At 37.9% G+C, this 18,279-nt stretch overlaps 1 protein-coding gene across 1 annotated transcript in view; it reads right to left on the bottom strand.

Annotated features, from left to right (window-relative positions):
* The window catches only part of med13a (mediator complex subunit 13a), a 72,572-nt gene that overhangs the window by 37,110 nt on the left and 17,183 nt on the right, over nucleotides 1-18,279 (bottom strand). The window contains exon 3 of the mRNA XM_059539302.1: nucleotides 5,436-5,604. Coding sequence (XP_059395285.1) covers nucleotides 5,436-5,604 — 169 coding nt within the window. The remainder of the gene's footprint in view (nucleotides 1-5,435; nucleotides 5,605-18,279) is intronic.

Consider the following 18,279-nt stretch of genomic DNA (forward strand, 5'->3'; position numbering starts at 1 on the left):
AACTAGTTGCTTTTTAGCATTTATTTTATTAACATATTGGCTGTTTATTAGTACTTAAAGGAAATATTCTGCAGGACCATATTCTTCATCCCTAATCCTACCCAATAGCTAAACTAAACAACTACCTTACTAAATATTAATAAGCAGCAAATTAGGGGTTTGAGGTCATAGTTAAAGGTTTGTAAATTTGTAAAATAAAGATGACCAAAAACACTTCAAATATATGCACTCTATTAAAAAAATCATTATATTTTTAATTAACCAGTTGTCTTCATTATTTAACGTACTTCATGAAAACAAAATTACAGCCACCATTTAAAGTTTTACATTTAAATAACAAATTGGAGTAGAGACAAAATTCTGATGGTATGAAGTTCAGTTTAAATGTTTACACAATTCTGTTTTATTTGAGTGTTGATTAAAAATATTTGATTAATTAATTGGTTTCAGTTTCTGCCAAGTGCATCCAGAATCTTCCTTTACTGCTTCACTATTGAACATGCATTTATTGAGAGATTGGATTTTTTTTTACTTTGCAAATTATAGACGTCACATGGACGCAAAGATGGGCCTGGTTGTGACCAAGAGACAAAGAAAGCTGCTGTGGACAAATTCATCCTTTTAGCAGTATAGCTACAGCAAGTTCATTCATAATAGATAAACACAGCAGATCACATGCCACTTCATTCTCTGCAGAATTGCATTGCTGAAAAGATGTTGCATCTACTGGTGTGTGAACGCGTTTGTGACAGTTGTGTGCAAACCCCTATAAAAGCATCCTAGCTTGTAGTTTGTCATAGGTGTGCATGTCAAGGGAGACCGTGCATGCATTTCCCCATGCAAATGATTTTGTGCCTACGCAAGTGCATGATTTTATTACGTGAGATTGCTGTGGGTATCTACAGATGTGCAGAAATGTATGAGGTTTCACGCAGGCAGGTATCCTGATGGCTGTATTCAGTGCTGCAGCCGCAGTCGATCTCCTCCGCCACCCTACTAAACAAACAGAAAAATCACAGATGCATCTTACCAGTCCTTTACAGTATGACTGCGACACTACACCACAATAATTGTTGAGTAATGTGCAGTGACGTGCAAGGGATGCATCATGTTCTGCACTGGCTCACGCATCACCCAGCTCCCCCGTGAACACTGCCCATAAAAGAACACACTGGATCTGTGGATTAGCCATGGTAACAGATCTGATGCTCACACCCACCATGAGAGAGAGAGAGAGAATGCGCACGATCACAGCTCTGACCTGTATGAAGGATGATGTAAGCAGCTAAAACACATTGGGGTTTGGTTACAGAGCATCGCCATGTGACAGTACAGCCAACCAATGATAGAACTGCCTAGTGACTGAGCATAGTTACAACAAACACACACAAACTAAACAGCTCTACATATGGCTGGAGTGTGCTAACCATTTCAAAATAAATAAATAAAAGATCTAATACAACAAAACAAACTCTCTGGCATTCCTTGGAGCCTGGCTTCCAAGCTCCCTACCCCACAGATCCTCTAATTATAGCAAAACCACAAGACACTTTGTGCTCATACGCAAGACAACACAGCGCAGAACAGAACAGGAAGGGTTTGGGTTTACTCACGAGCTGAAATTCTGAAAAAAACCTGCAGGGAAAGAAAGAGAGAGAGGAAGCCAGCGGCGCTGCAGAGGCTATCTGTGTTTTCCGTGCAGAAGGATCTGGAGGGCGGGTGTCAGGACAAGCAAAGGTGGGGACAACACAGACCTGAAGTCTAACAGGTTTACTAAGGTAATCCCTCAAAAGAGAACACAAGCTTGTATGTCTGCACTGCAAGTAGGGCTCCACTCTTTACACACACCTTCCTAATCCAAACAGTCCACACAGGTTAAAGGGTTAGTTCACCAAAAATCTAAATTATGTCATTAATAACTCGCCCTCATAACTCACCGATCATCTTCGGAACACAGTTTAAGATATTTTAGATTCAGTTCGAGAGCTCTTAGTTCCTCCATTGAAACTGTGTATACGGTATACTGTCCATGTCCAGAAAGGTAAGAAAAACATCAAAGTAGTCCATGTGACATCAGAGGGTCAGTTAGAATATATAGAAGCATCGAAAATACATTTTGGTCCAAAAATAGCAAAAACTACGTCTTTATTCAGCATTGTCTTCTCTTCCGTGTCTGTTGTTAGAGAGTTCAAAACACAGCAGTTTGTGATATCCGGTTCGTGAACGAATCATTCGATGTAACCGGATCTTTCTGAACCAGTTCACCAAATCGAACTGAATCATTTTAAACTGTCTGCGTCTCCAATACGCATCAATCCACAAATGACTTAAGCTGTTAACTTTTTTAATGTGGCTGACACTCCCACTGAGTTCAAACAAACCAATATCCCGGAGTAATTCATTTACTCAAACAGTACACTGACTGAACTGCTGTGAAGAGAGAACTGAAGATGAACACAGAGCCGAGCAAGATAATGAACAAAAAGACTGACTCGTTCTCGAGTCAAGAACCGTTTCTGTCAGAAGTGTCCGATTCGAGAACTGAGGAGCTGATGATACTGCACGTGTTGTGTGATTCAGTGTGAAGCAGACCGACACACAGAGCGTCTGAAACAAACTGATTCTTTTGGTGATTGATTCTGAACTGATTCTGTGCTAATGTTATGAGCGCGGGTAAACCGAAGGCTTGAATGAAGGGCAATCATCGCCAATGACGTCATTACGTCGAGCGCAAAAGAACCGGTGAACCGTTTTCTTCAACCGGTTTATTGAATCGAACTGTCCGAAAGAACTACTGGTGATCTGAGAACCGATGCAACCGGTTCTTGACTCTTGAACGAGTCATTCAATCTTTTGTTCATTATCTGGCTCGGCTCGGTGTTCAGCTTGAGTTCTATCTTCACAGCAGTTCAGTCAGTTTACTGTTTGAGTAAATGAATGAAAAACAATCATAAAACATGTACACGATAAGATGTTTACAAATACTAAAAGTCATCTCTTTTGCTCATTAAGCCTGTATTTAAATAAAAATACAGTTAAAACAATAACACTGAAATATTACAACTTATAATAACTGTTGTCCATTTCAACAAATTTTTCAATTCAGAAGAACAGCATCTATTTGATTTTTTTTTTTTTTTTTTTTTTTTGGTAAAATTAAAGTCTTTACCGTCAATTTTAATCATTTTAATGTGCCCTTGCAAAAAAAAGTATTCATTTTTTCCCCCAAACTTTTGAACAAAAGAAAATGCTTACAAATTAATGTAGGCATCACAAGATTATAATATCTAGTTTCAAAAAGGATAAGTGGTAGCCGCTCCGTTAAGATGGCCCTGCCAGTTTATGAATGAAGTCCTGTGAGGAATCAGAGGTGTTTTGAGTTTCTTTGGCATGCAGGAACCCACTGCCATATTTGTGACAGGTGATATTCACTAAGGGACACGTGTGTGTGTGTTCTGCTACGGTGGCTCTTTGGAGACAAAATTAAACACCTCCTTGGTGGAAAAAAAACCCCACACACGCTTAAGACTTGAACACACAGGCCATCACTGAGGGATTTGGCACTAAGAGAAACGTAAGAAGGCTTTGGGAATCAGTGTAGCAGGCAGAAATAGTAATCACCATACAGCCCATTACTACACCATGTTCTCTGCTCCTCTGCCACTGAGTCTGTTATTTAAAAGGCTCGGTGAACACCGATTGAGAATCAGATCCCTTCAGTTCATATTATCTTGTCATAGGGATGTAGGGAGTGAAAACTCATACAAAAAGACCACTGACACACATGAAGATGTTTTACCACATAGTCTGTCTCTTAATGACAAAATGAGGATTCAGATTTCAAGGTGTGTGTGTGTTTACTGCTGTGTTTGTGCACTTTGGATGGGTTAAATGCAGAGCACGAATTCTGAGTATGGGTCACCATACTTGGCTGTTTTTCATGTCACTCTAAATGTGGTGCTTTGACATTAAGGGTTATGCCTAAATATACACTTTCGTTCAAACATTTGTGGATTTTTTTTAAGCATTACTTTAATCTTTCATTTTTACATTATAATAAGAAATAATAAGAAATGTTTTTGAGCTCTAAATCAGCATATTAGAGTGATTTCTGAAGGATCATGTGACACTGGAGACTGGAGTAATGTTTGCTGAAAATCAACTTTGCCATCACAGGAATAAATACAATTTTAAAACATTAAAATAGAAGACTACACCAATTGTAATTTTTCACAATATTATTGTTTTAACTATATTTTCCGAATACATAAATGCAGCCTTGGTAAGCATAGGATTTTTTTAAACATTAAAAACCCCAAACATTTGAACGATAATTTAAGGAGTAGTCTATACGTTTTAGCAGTTTACAATAGAAGAAAGGGACAAAGAGTTGAAAGTATGTATTAAATATGCAAGTATGCAATTAATAATTTAGTCTGTATGCTGTGGTTATTTGGTTTCAAATGCTAGTGGCAAAAAAAAAAAGTATATTAGGAAAAAAAAAAAATACACTGGATCTCTATGACTGCTGATTCTTCATCACACACTACAAACAGAAAGAGGGAGGGAAAGAAAGTGCCTGTGTGTGAGTGAAAGAGGGTGAACTGAAGGAGGAAATACTGTAGTTCCTTATTTGTGTCATTTTGCAGTGATTTGCAGACTATAAAACACACAGACTCACAGTTGGAGCCTTGTTAACAGACCTCAAAGGAATGTGTGTTTTAACCATGTTTAACAAACAGCCTCTGATCCTTCAAATTCAAAGACTCTAGGATTAAAATATTAATTTCAGTAATAAACAAGGCCTCAAATATATATCTTGCTTTGCATTTGAAGACGTTCAACCTTTACTGTGATTTGTAGTGCGACAAAAAGAAAAAAAATATTATGAACCTACTTGAAAGCTGTCTGGCTGTGCTAATAGAGTGTATAAATGACCTTGAGCAAGAGAAGAGAAGAGCGCAAATAAATGTTGCTGTGAGGAGAGAACTGTGGCAGAGGGCAGAGAAAAGCCAAGCTGCTCTTTTTTTTCCACCTCTACACACGTCGTCTCAGTTTCTTATCAAAGAGCACAGATGCTGACAGGGAGAAATCCAGAGCTGGAGACAGAGCGCTTGCACGGCTGGAAGAAGCTAATGTACACAAACACACAAGAGTGTATTGCAGCCTGAGAACAGCATTTAAAAAATATATATGTTAATGCACCATAGCGCAAGTAGCCAATCTCTGGATAAGCAACCAGGTCTGTATTCCAATCCCCACTGAGATAGTATGTAAATATTCTTTGACAGCAATATTATTCACGTTCTGGTATCAGACTGTGAAGGAAGTTTGGCTGATTTGAAGCCACCTGGTCTAGATCTTACTCTGTATAGAAACCTGAGCTTCATAAACAAGCTTTTCTCTAATGCAAGTCAATGAAATAGAAGTCTTACCTCTTGTTAATGGGCTTCTCGTCCTTTTCGTAGGGTTTGACAAACCATTTTCCGATGCGCACAAAATTACGGTTCATCAGACAGCGCTCCAGCAGGTTGTGAATGGCCTTGAAGAGAAGAGTTCGACATTCGTAGGACAGACCGCTTTCCCACACACCGTCATCCTCGCCTGTGGAGAGAACAAACACACAGAGACCCGGTCACCAACCCGCTGCGGTCTATAAACAGCTGATCTGCCGTTCGTACAGGAATGCAATTTGCAGAAGTGAGTGACAGAACACACACAAAAAAAATTTGATTGCAGATTTGATTGCAAAAACTGATTTACATGATTTTTTTTTACACACAAAAAAATACAACAACAAATGTATTAATTGTAACTCATACAGACAAACAGAGCTGTGACAGTTGATGTGACGTCACACTCTATAACAACCATAATACAAATTTTATTTAGACTAAGTCTATGGTAGGCTAATTCACAAATTACCTCAAACGCCATACACCGCGTTTCCTTTAGATTGGCAGGCTTGAGCGCAGGAAAATAGTTAATTCTGCATTCAGCAAATTAATTTTGTGTTGGCCAATGGACCTTGTTGGGAAACCAACTACTACATCACCAATCTGGAGCCATCTCCATTCATTTGACCCATCCGCATTTGTACAAATGTCGTCAAGTTCCCTGGCTGTTCAGGTTTGGTGAGACTTTCTCCAAACTGGCCAAATACAAATGAGACAGCTTTAAATAGAAGATGTTAACAAAAAATGTGGCAACAATATCATAGATGATCCTAGTTTTTGTTTTGTTTTTTTCTCAGCATTATTGCCATTTGATTATTACTGATGAGATCATATACTCTGGCAGCTTTAATAGACTGCATTCAAACTAACGTACATATCTATTTCCACATATCGGATATTTTGTACTGTTCTGAAAACATAACTGACTGTGTTTACATCAATTTTGTATCATAAAAGTAGATGCAAGTGCATTTAACCGTAGTCACAAGCTTCAGGACAAACTAACTCAAGGCACACATGAAAGTCTATCAGTAGGGCTGAAACGATTCCTCGAGTAACTCGATTACAAAAATTGATAGAGGCAAATTCCTCTGCCTCGAAGCCTCTTTTAATTTATTTTAAATCTCACGTCAGGTTCTTTCACAATGATTTTTTTAATGTGACAACGCGTTTACGCCACCCACAAAGCGGAAGGAGATATTGCAAGGTGTCAGCAGTGTTTTGATTTGAGGGCGCGGGCAAACGTAAAGAGAACGTAGTGGCGTGTGTCCATTGCAAGATAGAGCTGGCATACCACAACTAGGGCGCTATGATTTCCGCGATGCAGAAAACGCGGAGGGAATTGTGGAATCCAGTCATCAAAACGGATTTTACAGTTAAAAGCGGACAGCGTCTGCTGTCTCACTAGGACTTGAACACATGAACAACATCTCCAGAACTGCTCTGACAGTCACTTCATGAGCATTTGACCGTTTGATTTGAGTAAAACTAGCGTCACATCACATACACAGAACTGTAAAGGTACGTCAACCCGTCAAAATAAAAGTCCGGTTAAAGACTATTGTTCAGCAGAATGTACATAGCCTACCACTAAAAAAAATTTTTTTTTTAAAGGTTTAAATCACAACATTTCTTCCATGTTTTATTTTTAATAGTAAATCCCCTTTGTTTACCAAAAAGTTGTTAATTTTCAATAATTAAAAGATAAATTAAATTAATGTTTTATGTGTTTAATGTTTAATGTGCATCTCAGAAAATGCTTTATTTAAAACCCCAACTGAATGGCACTTGAATGCACTTAATTCATCTGTCAACTTTCTTGTCATTGTTCACAGTACAAGTACAGACAGAGAAACAATGGGTACTAATTAAATGTTTATTTTTGATGTATGCATTGCATTCTATGCATTTAAAAAATAAAAATTTTCTAAAAAAGGAAACTAAGTTGTTCATTTTAAGAGGCCTGTGACGGTCACGGAGGGACCGCACGTTCAACATGGACGTTAATACGTTTGGATGACATTTCATTCACTCTCTGATCAATAATTACAATAAACTCTTGTATCACCAAACAGTCTCGGTGTGTGTGTATGTGTGCGTATTAACGTCCATGTTGAACGTCCGGTCCCTCCGAGTCTTATTTTATCTTGCATAATTAATATTGCACTTTAAGCAAAAACACATTTTATCCGATTACTCGATTAATCGATGGAATTTTTGGTAGAATACTCGATTACTAAAATATTTGATAGCTACAGCCCTATCTAACAGTGCATGAGTTTCGCTCATCTAATACGCACTGCACTCCAAATGGCAGAAATGAAAGCATATCTAAAGTAAAAGACTAAAATAACAGGGAATGGAAGCACGGTCAAGCAATGTGCACATCTCACAGTGCATATTCTGTGCAGTCCGCTGTGTTTGTCTCTAGTGCACACACGTGCCATATGTGGGGAAAATGCCAATAAAAAAAATAGAGAGTGCATTTTTAATACCCGTGTGACAAGCGCATATGCAAATGACATCATAGGCTATAATTGATTATGGTCTATTACTGCATCGATGCAGAATCGTCCACGTCCGCATCGTAATGATTCATTTTGACACCCCTAGTGAACTACCGTATTTTCCGGACTATAAGTCGCACTTTTTTTCATAGTTTGGCTGGTCCTGCGACTTCTAGTCAGGTGCGACTTATCAAAATTAATTTGACATGAACCAAGAGAAATGAACTAAGAGACATGAACCAAGAGAAAACATTACCGTCTACAGCCGCGAGAGGGCGCTCTATACTGCTCAGTGCTCCTGTAGTCTACACTGAAGACATAGAGCGCCCTCTCACGGCTGGAGACGGTAATGTTTTCTCTTGGTTCTTGGTTCTACATAAATGCGACTTATAGTCCAGTGCGACTTATATGTTTTTTCCTCATCATGACGTATTTTTGGACTGATGAGATTTATACTCAGGTGCGACTTATACTCAGGTGCGACTTATAGTCCAAAAAAATACGGTATCCCTTTAAGTCTAAATAACCTAAATGTGGCAAGCAATGCAACTAAATGCTCCTAATCACTCAAATTTTAAACAATCCAGGAGGTCCTGCTGAATTTAAATCAATTAAAAGCTTGGGCTATTAATTGAATTTAAAAGTGGCCTCTGTTCATGCAGTTTAAAAAAAGAAAATGATTTGATTTGACAAGTTTTAATTAATCTGATGCACTGATTCTAACAAATGCCATCTTGCCTTGCACAGACTAGTCTTGCAGGTACAGTGTCCAACGGGGCCGTAAATCCGACCGCTGGTTTGTTTCTGGATCACGTTCGGCTGTGGCCTCCATGCTTCAGTAATCTCATTAGGAGTCACTGCTTAAATCTGGCAGCTCTTAAGCTCCTTTCAAACATGTCTCTGTGCAGCACAGCTCCCATGAGCACCCAGGGGCTGCACGCATTACACCACCCACCCACCCACACTTGACCGCCCACTGGTCTGCAGATGGAAACACAGAAAATCCACTTGATAAAACAGTAACAAAAAACTAGATAGGATTCCCCCACACCGCAGACGTCTGACAACATATTTGCTGCCACAGTGTCCTAAATCAGAAACATTTAGTTTTATGTGACAACAAAAACACACTTGATTATTTGCATGCAAAAAGAAGCTGAATTTACATACACATCTTCCTAACCAATCATACTGTACTAGTTGCAGCTGACAACTCTCTAAATGTTTTTCCTTATGATTGCTTTTTGATATAAATGTTTAAATAAAAACTAATGTAACTCGTGGCGAACTCTGATCAACCATCAGTAAAAGCACAGTACATTCAGATCATTCCGACACAGAGGATACATTGTGGTCCACATCATAAGGTCATTCAGTCAGAGTGTGTCTGCATATGGTGAAAAAAGCGCAGACTGAACGCAGCTGAAGACCTGGAATCAGGCCAGAAGGCAAATCTATAATTCGTTGATGTCTTCTGAAAAGGCAGCAAGTACCACAATTCACTTTTAAAGGATGTCATTGATTTGACTAACAGCTTGGCAACAATGAAACACCTTGCCTTTTGTCAAATCAGAAAGAGATGCAGAGATTGAGAGAGAAAATGAGGTGGTTTTGGCTGTCATATGCATCTTTATAATACTCTAAGTACAGGCCCAGCTACTTTTCAGCTGTACACAGACACACACTCTTGACCGGATCATTCATGGTAAGAAGAGTTAACCTCAGAGTCCATAAAAGTCTCCTATTCATGTAACATCAAAAAAAAAAAGAAAAAAAAAAAATCACGCCTATGATTTGAAGATGATAATTTCATAAAACCCAGTTAAATATGCAAAAGAAGGTATTTGGGAAACCCATCTAAAACCACATTATGTTTAATGATGCAGAAATGGCATAAAAATGACACTACTGCTTTTGGATGACAACCTTGATTTTAAACTGTATGATTTAGTATGAAATCTCAGCTTTAGTTAATAAGTGTTTTCCCAAGATGATGGAAAACCGATGAAGGCATCACTGTCACTTCCACTTTCGATAACGGCAAATCATGCAACTCACATTTTAATGTAAATAGCTGCCGTAAAAAATCTGCTGTTTTGAGTGTCAATGGCAACTCATTCCTTTAATCCTAACCATGGTGTTCACTTTTTCTACTGTGGGGAGGAGGCACCTGGTTTTTATCAAGCGTTCCCTATGACCTTGTCTCGTATGGTCTAACCACTGCCCACAGAGCGCTAGACACAAAGAGAGGAAGATAGCTGACTTACAAAGAAACAAGCGCTCAAAAGACTGCAGGGCACAAATGGCACAAACACCCTTGAAATAAACATATTAAGCTTGAAGAGCAAAACATTATTAAGGAGTAATTCATAATAAATGCATAAACAGTGCTGCCTCTTAAGGTACATTTTACATTTTGAGAAACGCATATTCAAACTGAATTTACATTAAGAGTGCACATTAAGGGTACTTTCACTGTGTTCATATTATATTATTTGGGACTGAACTGCGGTTCATTTGCATCATCAAGACAGCAGCTGTTTACCCCATTGCTTAGTAACAACGTTGCAGGAGAAGGCGGCAAATGCATCACATTGCTCTCTGCACTTTTATATATTTACATTTTTGAACCGTTCGTTTTGTTTACAAGGCTTTGGTACATAACGGCACTTACGTCTGTCATATGAATGTACTGCCAATTCTCTAAAGAAATTCTGAAGGCGAACAGAAATGAGATACACAGCTCTCTGTTTGCAGCGCATCAGTCACACCCATCAGGAAAGTGAGTGAAACACACACAAACACACATTTTTAATCAAACAATGTCATTAACCTTCTGGAGTCTAAGGGTATTTTTGGGGCCTGGAGAAGTTTTGTCATGCCCTGACATTTGTGCTTTTTTCAGTTTCTTATAAATATCTAAATGGTTAAAGTCTAATCTCACTGTAATCAGCACAAACTGGGCTATAATAATATGTTAAATGCATGTATGTACATGATTGGGTTTTTGAGAAAAAAAATGTTATGCGGGTTAGTGAAAAACTAAAAATGTTAAAACACTTGAAACAATGGTTCCCGGGATTTTTGAGAACTGGAGCTTGTAGCCTAAAATTTTTCTTTCCAAATTATGTGAAAATCATCTTGTTTACTCACTTACAGAAAACAATATATTGATTTAAATTTTCTAAGACACTTTTTGTTGGTAAAAGTCATATGCGAGTAGGCGTCAACTATCATGAATATAATTGTGATTTACACCTGAGAAGACAAAGGCCTGCATAATGAGCTGCATAATGAGCCTCTCAGTCAGCTGTGTCACTGAGAGGGAAGAGTTACAAGAAAGAATGTGAGGACAAAATAAATCTATATAATTTTATGTTTGTAGTTTATTTAGAATATATTTAATTATCCAACAACATAATTTTATATCCACTTGGGGGAGCAGTTAAACAGTTTATTAGGAACAATCAAAGCTGACTTTCAAACTAATTTTTTGCATCATTACTCCAGTCACACAATCCTTTTAATAATCTTATTTTCTACAACAAAAAAAAACATTTATTGTTATTATTATTATTATTATCATTATTATTATTAATGTTGAAAAGTGCTGAGAATATGTTTCAGGTTTTTTAGGGGGGATAAATAAAAAATAAAAAAATTTGTTACATTTGTTACAGTTAAATTTATTTGTTACATTTATATTATTTACATCAAGCTTTTGAATGGTATAGTATTGTATATTGTTATTGAAACTACATAATGTTTCACTTGATTATACATTTAGTCAGGAATTAATAGTTTGGAAAAAGTCTAACTAGTAAAATGTTTACACGTTACGTGAAAACTAGTACAAGTATATAAATAAACAAAAAGAAACTTACTCATGTTTATGATCTCTGCTGAATAAAGTGCTTCATTTTTTTTTTCTGAGGAAATCCATTTCTCAAATCCTCGCATCTTTTTGGGGTGAATTATGTCTTCTTCCTCTCATCGCGAAGCAAACAGTAAAATAAAAAAACTTGAACAGTCTCGCTGCTTTTTCTTCTGTGTGGGTGTATTCAAGCCGCGCTTCAGTTTGAATCTGAATAGCGCGGGGGCGTGGTCACATTAGACATAATGAAGGGAGACGTAAAAAACGGACATCGCATTGATATACAAGATCGCGTGAAGTTGAATTTGTTATCGCGCACAAGTTTCCGCATAATGTCACGTCTCTGTCAAACCCCGGTAAGTTCATTTTCCTCCAGCATTATGCAATATTTTGGATTATATGGACAGTTTGTGTTTATCGCGCGTGTCTAATAACTGCTGTCCGGGGGATGCATTTTATTTCCAGTCTTCAAGTACTTTTTCAGAATAATCTCTGTGGCTAGTAAGTCAACCCTTTACATTGTGAGTAAATCACTCGAATATGCGACTAAATCTTAATTCTGGCTACTAAATGATGTCTCATATTAGCCAATGGCTAATAAATTCTCTGATTTTACTCGCCTGTGTGTTAGTAGGAGGATAAGTTTAGCACAGATATTTTCACTCGCGAACACTCTCTGTCAGACGATCTGTGCTTTTTTCCCTCAATGGATCTGCAACGCACCTGTATAATGTACCGTAAACTCTAATGTTAAGGAGCACAAATCGCCAGCGCTCGCTCTCACACTCACACAGAGAAAGAGAGAAAGAGGGGATTGACGTGCTACATTTAAACAATATTATTTGTTGTATTTTCCTGTCAAAATAACGGAGTTCCTATGAAAGGCGTCAGCTTTTAAGAACAGCTGGGTTTTCCGGTAGTGGGTGGAGTTAATGCGCGAATGGCAATCTCATTGGCTGGCGCTCACCTATTATCGTCCCTGTTTTGATTTCAGCAAATCAGTTCGAGCGAACACACAAAACCTGATTAATATTCATTAACCCAGCAGCTCATTAATCCTTAGTAATCCTTATTGTGTTTTATAGTTTTTTTATAGGAATCGTATTATTATTATCTTATCAGTATATATATATATATTTTTTTCTTTTCTTTTTTTTACAGAAACACTGAATGACCAAAAAAGCACCACCACCAGTCCAGTTAAAATGTTCAGTTAAAACGACTAATAAGCATTCAAACATGGTTATCAAGTTTACTTCTAATTACTAAAGTTCTATTCTTAAGTGATACTTGATTATTATAAAGCTTGATTGACTGGCAAGTAAACTAAAATAATGACTAGCCAATGGCGATTCAATTGCCAAGGTGTCCGTAGAATGTTGTAAGTTATGTAGAAACAACATTGTATCACTACACATGTTTGAATCCTTTCCTTTGGAATTAAATACAACATTATTAATGCGTACAAAAACAGTGCAGTGTATCATCCGGTTGGGCTACGGAGTTGAGAGAATGAGCTGCTTCAGCAAGAGTCGGCTGTTTCAAAACCTATTAAGCTGCCTAGATAGGCAGCATTTTTGAGCATCACTGAAAGAGAAAATGTCAGTATTTCATTGAGACTTGAGATTAAATAAACTGCTTAAGTATTGTAGATCTTGTATTCATTTTCACATGCATTTACACATTGTTGGTTAAAAACAAGAAAGTGGCTGGTAAAAACATTGTGTGGCTGGTAGATTTTGAAATCCACCAGCCACAGTGGCCGGTGGACAAAAAAGTTAATTTCCATCCCTGGTTTATACACATATACAAAAACATAACTATTGCAAATGTGCAGAGTGAGTGAGAAATACAGAGCTTTACCCTAACCTGACCACAACATGCTGGTCTTTTCAGCAGTCCCCTGTATTATTCAGATCACTTGCAGTAGCACCATATTATCATCCCTCAGACACACGGGCTCATAATAGCAGGACAGTGAGCCCTGCCCCTTAGTGTAGAGCTGCTCCCCACAGCCACAGGTTCCTATGCAGGAGTCATTAGATCAGCTGTAGGGTCATTAAACAGAGAGATTAATGTCTGCTCAACCATTGGCCCCCAGGGATTGAGCCAGACCAGGGAAGAGCCAGGACCGTGCGCTACAGGAGCCTCTTCTCTTTCTTCCTGCTTTTATTCTCTGTTGTCTCTTCCCCCTATCTTTCTTTATTTCTCTCTAGCTCATCTTCATCCTCTACTGTAATTGGTCTTCCCTCTCTCTCTCTCTCTCTCTCTCTCTCTCTCTCTCTGTGTGTGTGTGTGTGTGTGTGTGTATGTATATATATGTATATATATATATATATATATATATATATATGTATATATATATATATATATATATATGTATATATGTATATATATATGTATATATATATATATATATATATATATATATATATATATATATATATATATATATATATATATATATATGTATGTATGTATGTATATATGTATGTATGTATATATATATATATATGTATATATATATATATATGTATATATATATATATATATATGTATATATATATATATATATATATATATATATATATATACACACATACACACAAACACATCCATCCCTTTCTCTTCTCCTTGTGCCCTTGGCTTTCCTTTCTTTCTCTCTTGCTCTTGTTTATTCTTTTTCTCTGAATATGAGAGCGGAGACTTACAAGGACCAGAGAGCTTCAATTCCTAATTAATGACTATTTCCAAAGATGACAGGAGAGCACAGCAAGGAAGAGAGAAATGCTGAGAAGAGAAAAGCATAAAGATGGAGGGAAGAGAAGGCAAGGCTCCCTTTTTCTTTGGTTTGGAGAATTAAATACAAAAGTTAATGCATCATCAAGACAGTGTGAACAAGTCTGACCACAGAAAATTGTAAGTTTATTTCAGAGACGGATTAATGGGAACAATAATCAATACTGATTAAAGCCAATACCATTTATGACACTTTTACCAGTTCTTATATTATGACCATATTTCATAAATTATGAAACTAAAGCTTATTTGTCACCAACATTTCTGACAGTTTTTTAAAATAAATTAATACTTTTATGCCAATAAAATTTATTCATTTTATCTAAAGTGAAAGCAGATTTTTTTGTTGTTATAAAAAATATATATTTTTCAAATAAATGCTCTTCTTTTCAACTTTGTTTTTAAAGAATCCTGGAAAAAAGGTTTAAAAATGATCTATTCCCAAAAATTCTGTACCAGTGTATCCCTACTGAATATGCTCCTCATTGACATTCCAACTACCTTCATGAATAGGTTTAAACCAGGTTCCTTCCCGCTAAAAGGGACAGATAGTCATTGATCTATTTCACATGTCTGCAGGTCTTGACCATTAAGCCAAAAACATGCAACTTTCAAGCACAATGTAAACTGATGTTTGCAATCATTACCGGTAAGAGCATAAAATAGATTGTTATTGACAACAGCAGTTGCACATTTCAACAGAAACAACCAAAGCCCTGCATTACAGAAATAACACACAGTCTTGCAGCACAAAGCCCTTAACCTGTCAAACGGCACAACAAGATTAACAGGGGGAAAAATACAAATCAGACCTCACACACGCGGAGAGAAGAACAAAGAGGAGCTTTACGTGTTATTGCGAGCAGCAAACCACCAGCAGTGTAAATCAACCCAAATCTTTCTCCTTCAATAAAACAAATGAAATAACACCAATTTCAGGTGACCTAGAAATGTCTTTTTATCACTAAACAGAATGTGTTTGTACAAGACCCATGCTCTTTTCTGGTAGGCATCTGGCACAATGTCTGTTTGTCTGATCACGTTGCTTGACTGTTATGGTATCCAAAGTCTGTTTAAAACGGAGGAAACGGCGTAAGGCCGGGGGGAATTGAGAATGATAACAACACACCTTCTGAAGCAAAGGAACTTGTATTATTTCCTTTTGCACTGACATCATTTCCTGTTGGAGGCAGAGCTCTCCAGTCATGGGTCAAAGGTCGAAGCAAGCCGAGGGTTTACAAATGGCCTTCCTGGGATGATCTCACTTTCGAACATCCCTACGGTATTCAGACATGCAGTGATGTCAGGGAAAGGCAACAACAGACATCATCTCCTCCAGTGCACTCAGTTCTCTCTGTGTCGATGGGATCCAACATGTTTTCAAAGAACCTTTTCTCTGAGCGACTCAGCTCTGTGGCCCGAGGGTTCACGCTACACACAGCTTGCCAATAGAAGATTCTTGCTCTTAAATGCACGGCTCATGTGTCTGACAAACAGTTCCAGTCAAGCCGCAAGCACACCACCAGTATGCATAAGAGTCATGGCCTACGTGACACCCGGACAAACACTAAGTAAAGTGTTTTCTTCACCACCTTTTGTCATTATGTTGGTGGGGGACTCTCTGAGGCCAATCTGTAATTACTGCGACTGACAGGCTCCCTGTGCACTCGACTTACTGTGCCAACTAACACTCGCACACATATTATAGGTGCAGTGTGTAATTTCTATACTACATGGAGCAGTTAGTTTTATAGTGGCCCACAAATCAAAAACTTAAGACTGACCCAAAATAGGTTTCGCCAATATTTTTGACTGTTATTAATGAATGATTGGTTAGTTGGTTGTCAAACAGGGAATAAATAAATAAAATCAGGCTGTAAAAGGAAAAAGTAAATATATAAAATTTGGTTGTGAATGAAAAACAATTATGATAATAGTAATAATTAGTAGTAGGGATGGGCGTTTTCCACAAATATCACATTCGAATATTTGAGCTCACAAAAAACGAATATTCGAATATTTGTTTATTTAAATTAAGTTTAATGAGACAGACGTTATTTTTCAGCAACATTAATTGTTTCCGTCATTTTGAACAAGCTTACACACAATAAGCTTGAACATTACACATTGTGTTTTGTAGCTGAAAACCTTTAACAATGCGTTCAAACAAACAAAAGTACAGATAAAATTTTTTTTTAAAAATAGTGGTGAACAAAGAAAAAACGTAAAGCAGCCTGCAGCAATTAGGCTACTGTAGAACGTATAGCTACACTTTGAAACTTTAAACTGTCAGCAAATCTTTTTTTCTATTTTTTCTATGTTTTACATGTTCTTGTTAAGAAACACAGGCATGTAAACATGATCGGGGGAAAGTCGGCTCCTTAGTCTGGTAACAATAAGGCCGGCCGTGGAGAAAACGCGCTCTGACGGCACAGACGTTGGCGGACCTCACAAATAACGGTGTGCTAAGCGAATATGTTTTGTGAAGCGCTTTGTGTTTTCGTTTCACCACTGAATGGGATCCTCATCTGGTGGAATACATGGCTCCAGCAAGAACTGTTCCCACTCGTCTCGGCTGGACTCTCTGTAATCATCACTGAAGAACTGGCTCAGCCTTTTCTGACGAGTGGGCATTGCATCCTCTTCGGCGGCTGCATCTGCACCACTCGCATCAAGGAAAATGTTCCGATAATGTTCAAAAAAAGTGTTGTTTTCTTACTTCTCATGTTTTCAACGAGAAACCTGAGATGTTTGTGCCGAGGGTCTAGGGCAGACGTGAGAAGAGGAGTTTTCACTGCATTCTCCAAGTTAGCGGTGTTTATTCGTTGCTTGAGAGATGCCGCAACAATGTTCTTGAATTTGGTCACTTTCTGTGATTCTCCACGGCATATTTAAAGTACTGTAGAAGAACGCACTTCTTAAGGGTCGTTCACATATCGCGTCTTTTGCGCGCTCAAGTTCGTTATTTCCAATGTAGGCGCGCGGTATGCGCGCTCATAATGGAAGAAATGCGGCCGCGACGCGCACGTTTTTTCCAGGCGCGTCCGCAGCGCATCGAGTTAAAAACATCTCAACTTTTCAGAATGCCGCAAGCGCACCGCAGGTCATTCGACAAAAACTAAACATTCAGCTTCATCCTTTCCCATAACAATGTTGAAAGCTCAGCCAAGATGAAGGAACAGTTGATCATAGCTGTATATGGATTGCCATTTTGAAATAAATCAAGTAGCAGAGTACTGCAAGCGATTTTTAGTGCTGCAAATCCATTTATCCTTTTCTGAAATTTCCACGTCTTCGTGGAGAGAGCGCGTCATTGTTGCTTAGCAACAGCAGACGCCTCAGGAGCGCTTCTGCCCGAGCGCTTTGGAAAGAAGGAGAAAGCGGCGCGCCTAGCGTTTTCCACGCGTTTTTAGGCGTGATATGTGAACGGCCCCTAATTCATTCATTAATAATTCTTTTTGCTTGCATACATCTTCAAATATGCCATGGAGAAATCACAGAAAGTGACCAAATTAGGTTTTATTGTGAACCTTTTTTTTTACCGAGTAATTAGAGCAGAACGAATATTCGAATGTTCGACTATCCGTGCACACCCCTAATTAGTAGTAGTAGTAAATAAATTAGCAGGAAACCCCTTTCCAAA

The sequence above is a fragment of the Carassius carassius genome, chromosome 45, assembly GCF_963082965.1.
Source record: "Carassius carassius chromosome 45, fCarCar2.1, whole genome shotgun sequence".
Classification (NCBI taxonomy): domain Eukaryota; kingdom Metazoa; phylum Chordata; class Actinopteri; order Cypriniformes; family Cyprinidae; genus Carassius; species Carassius carassius.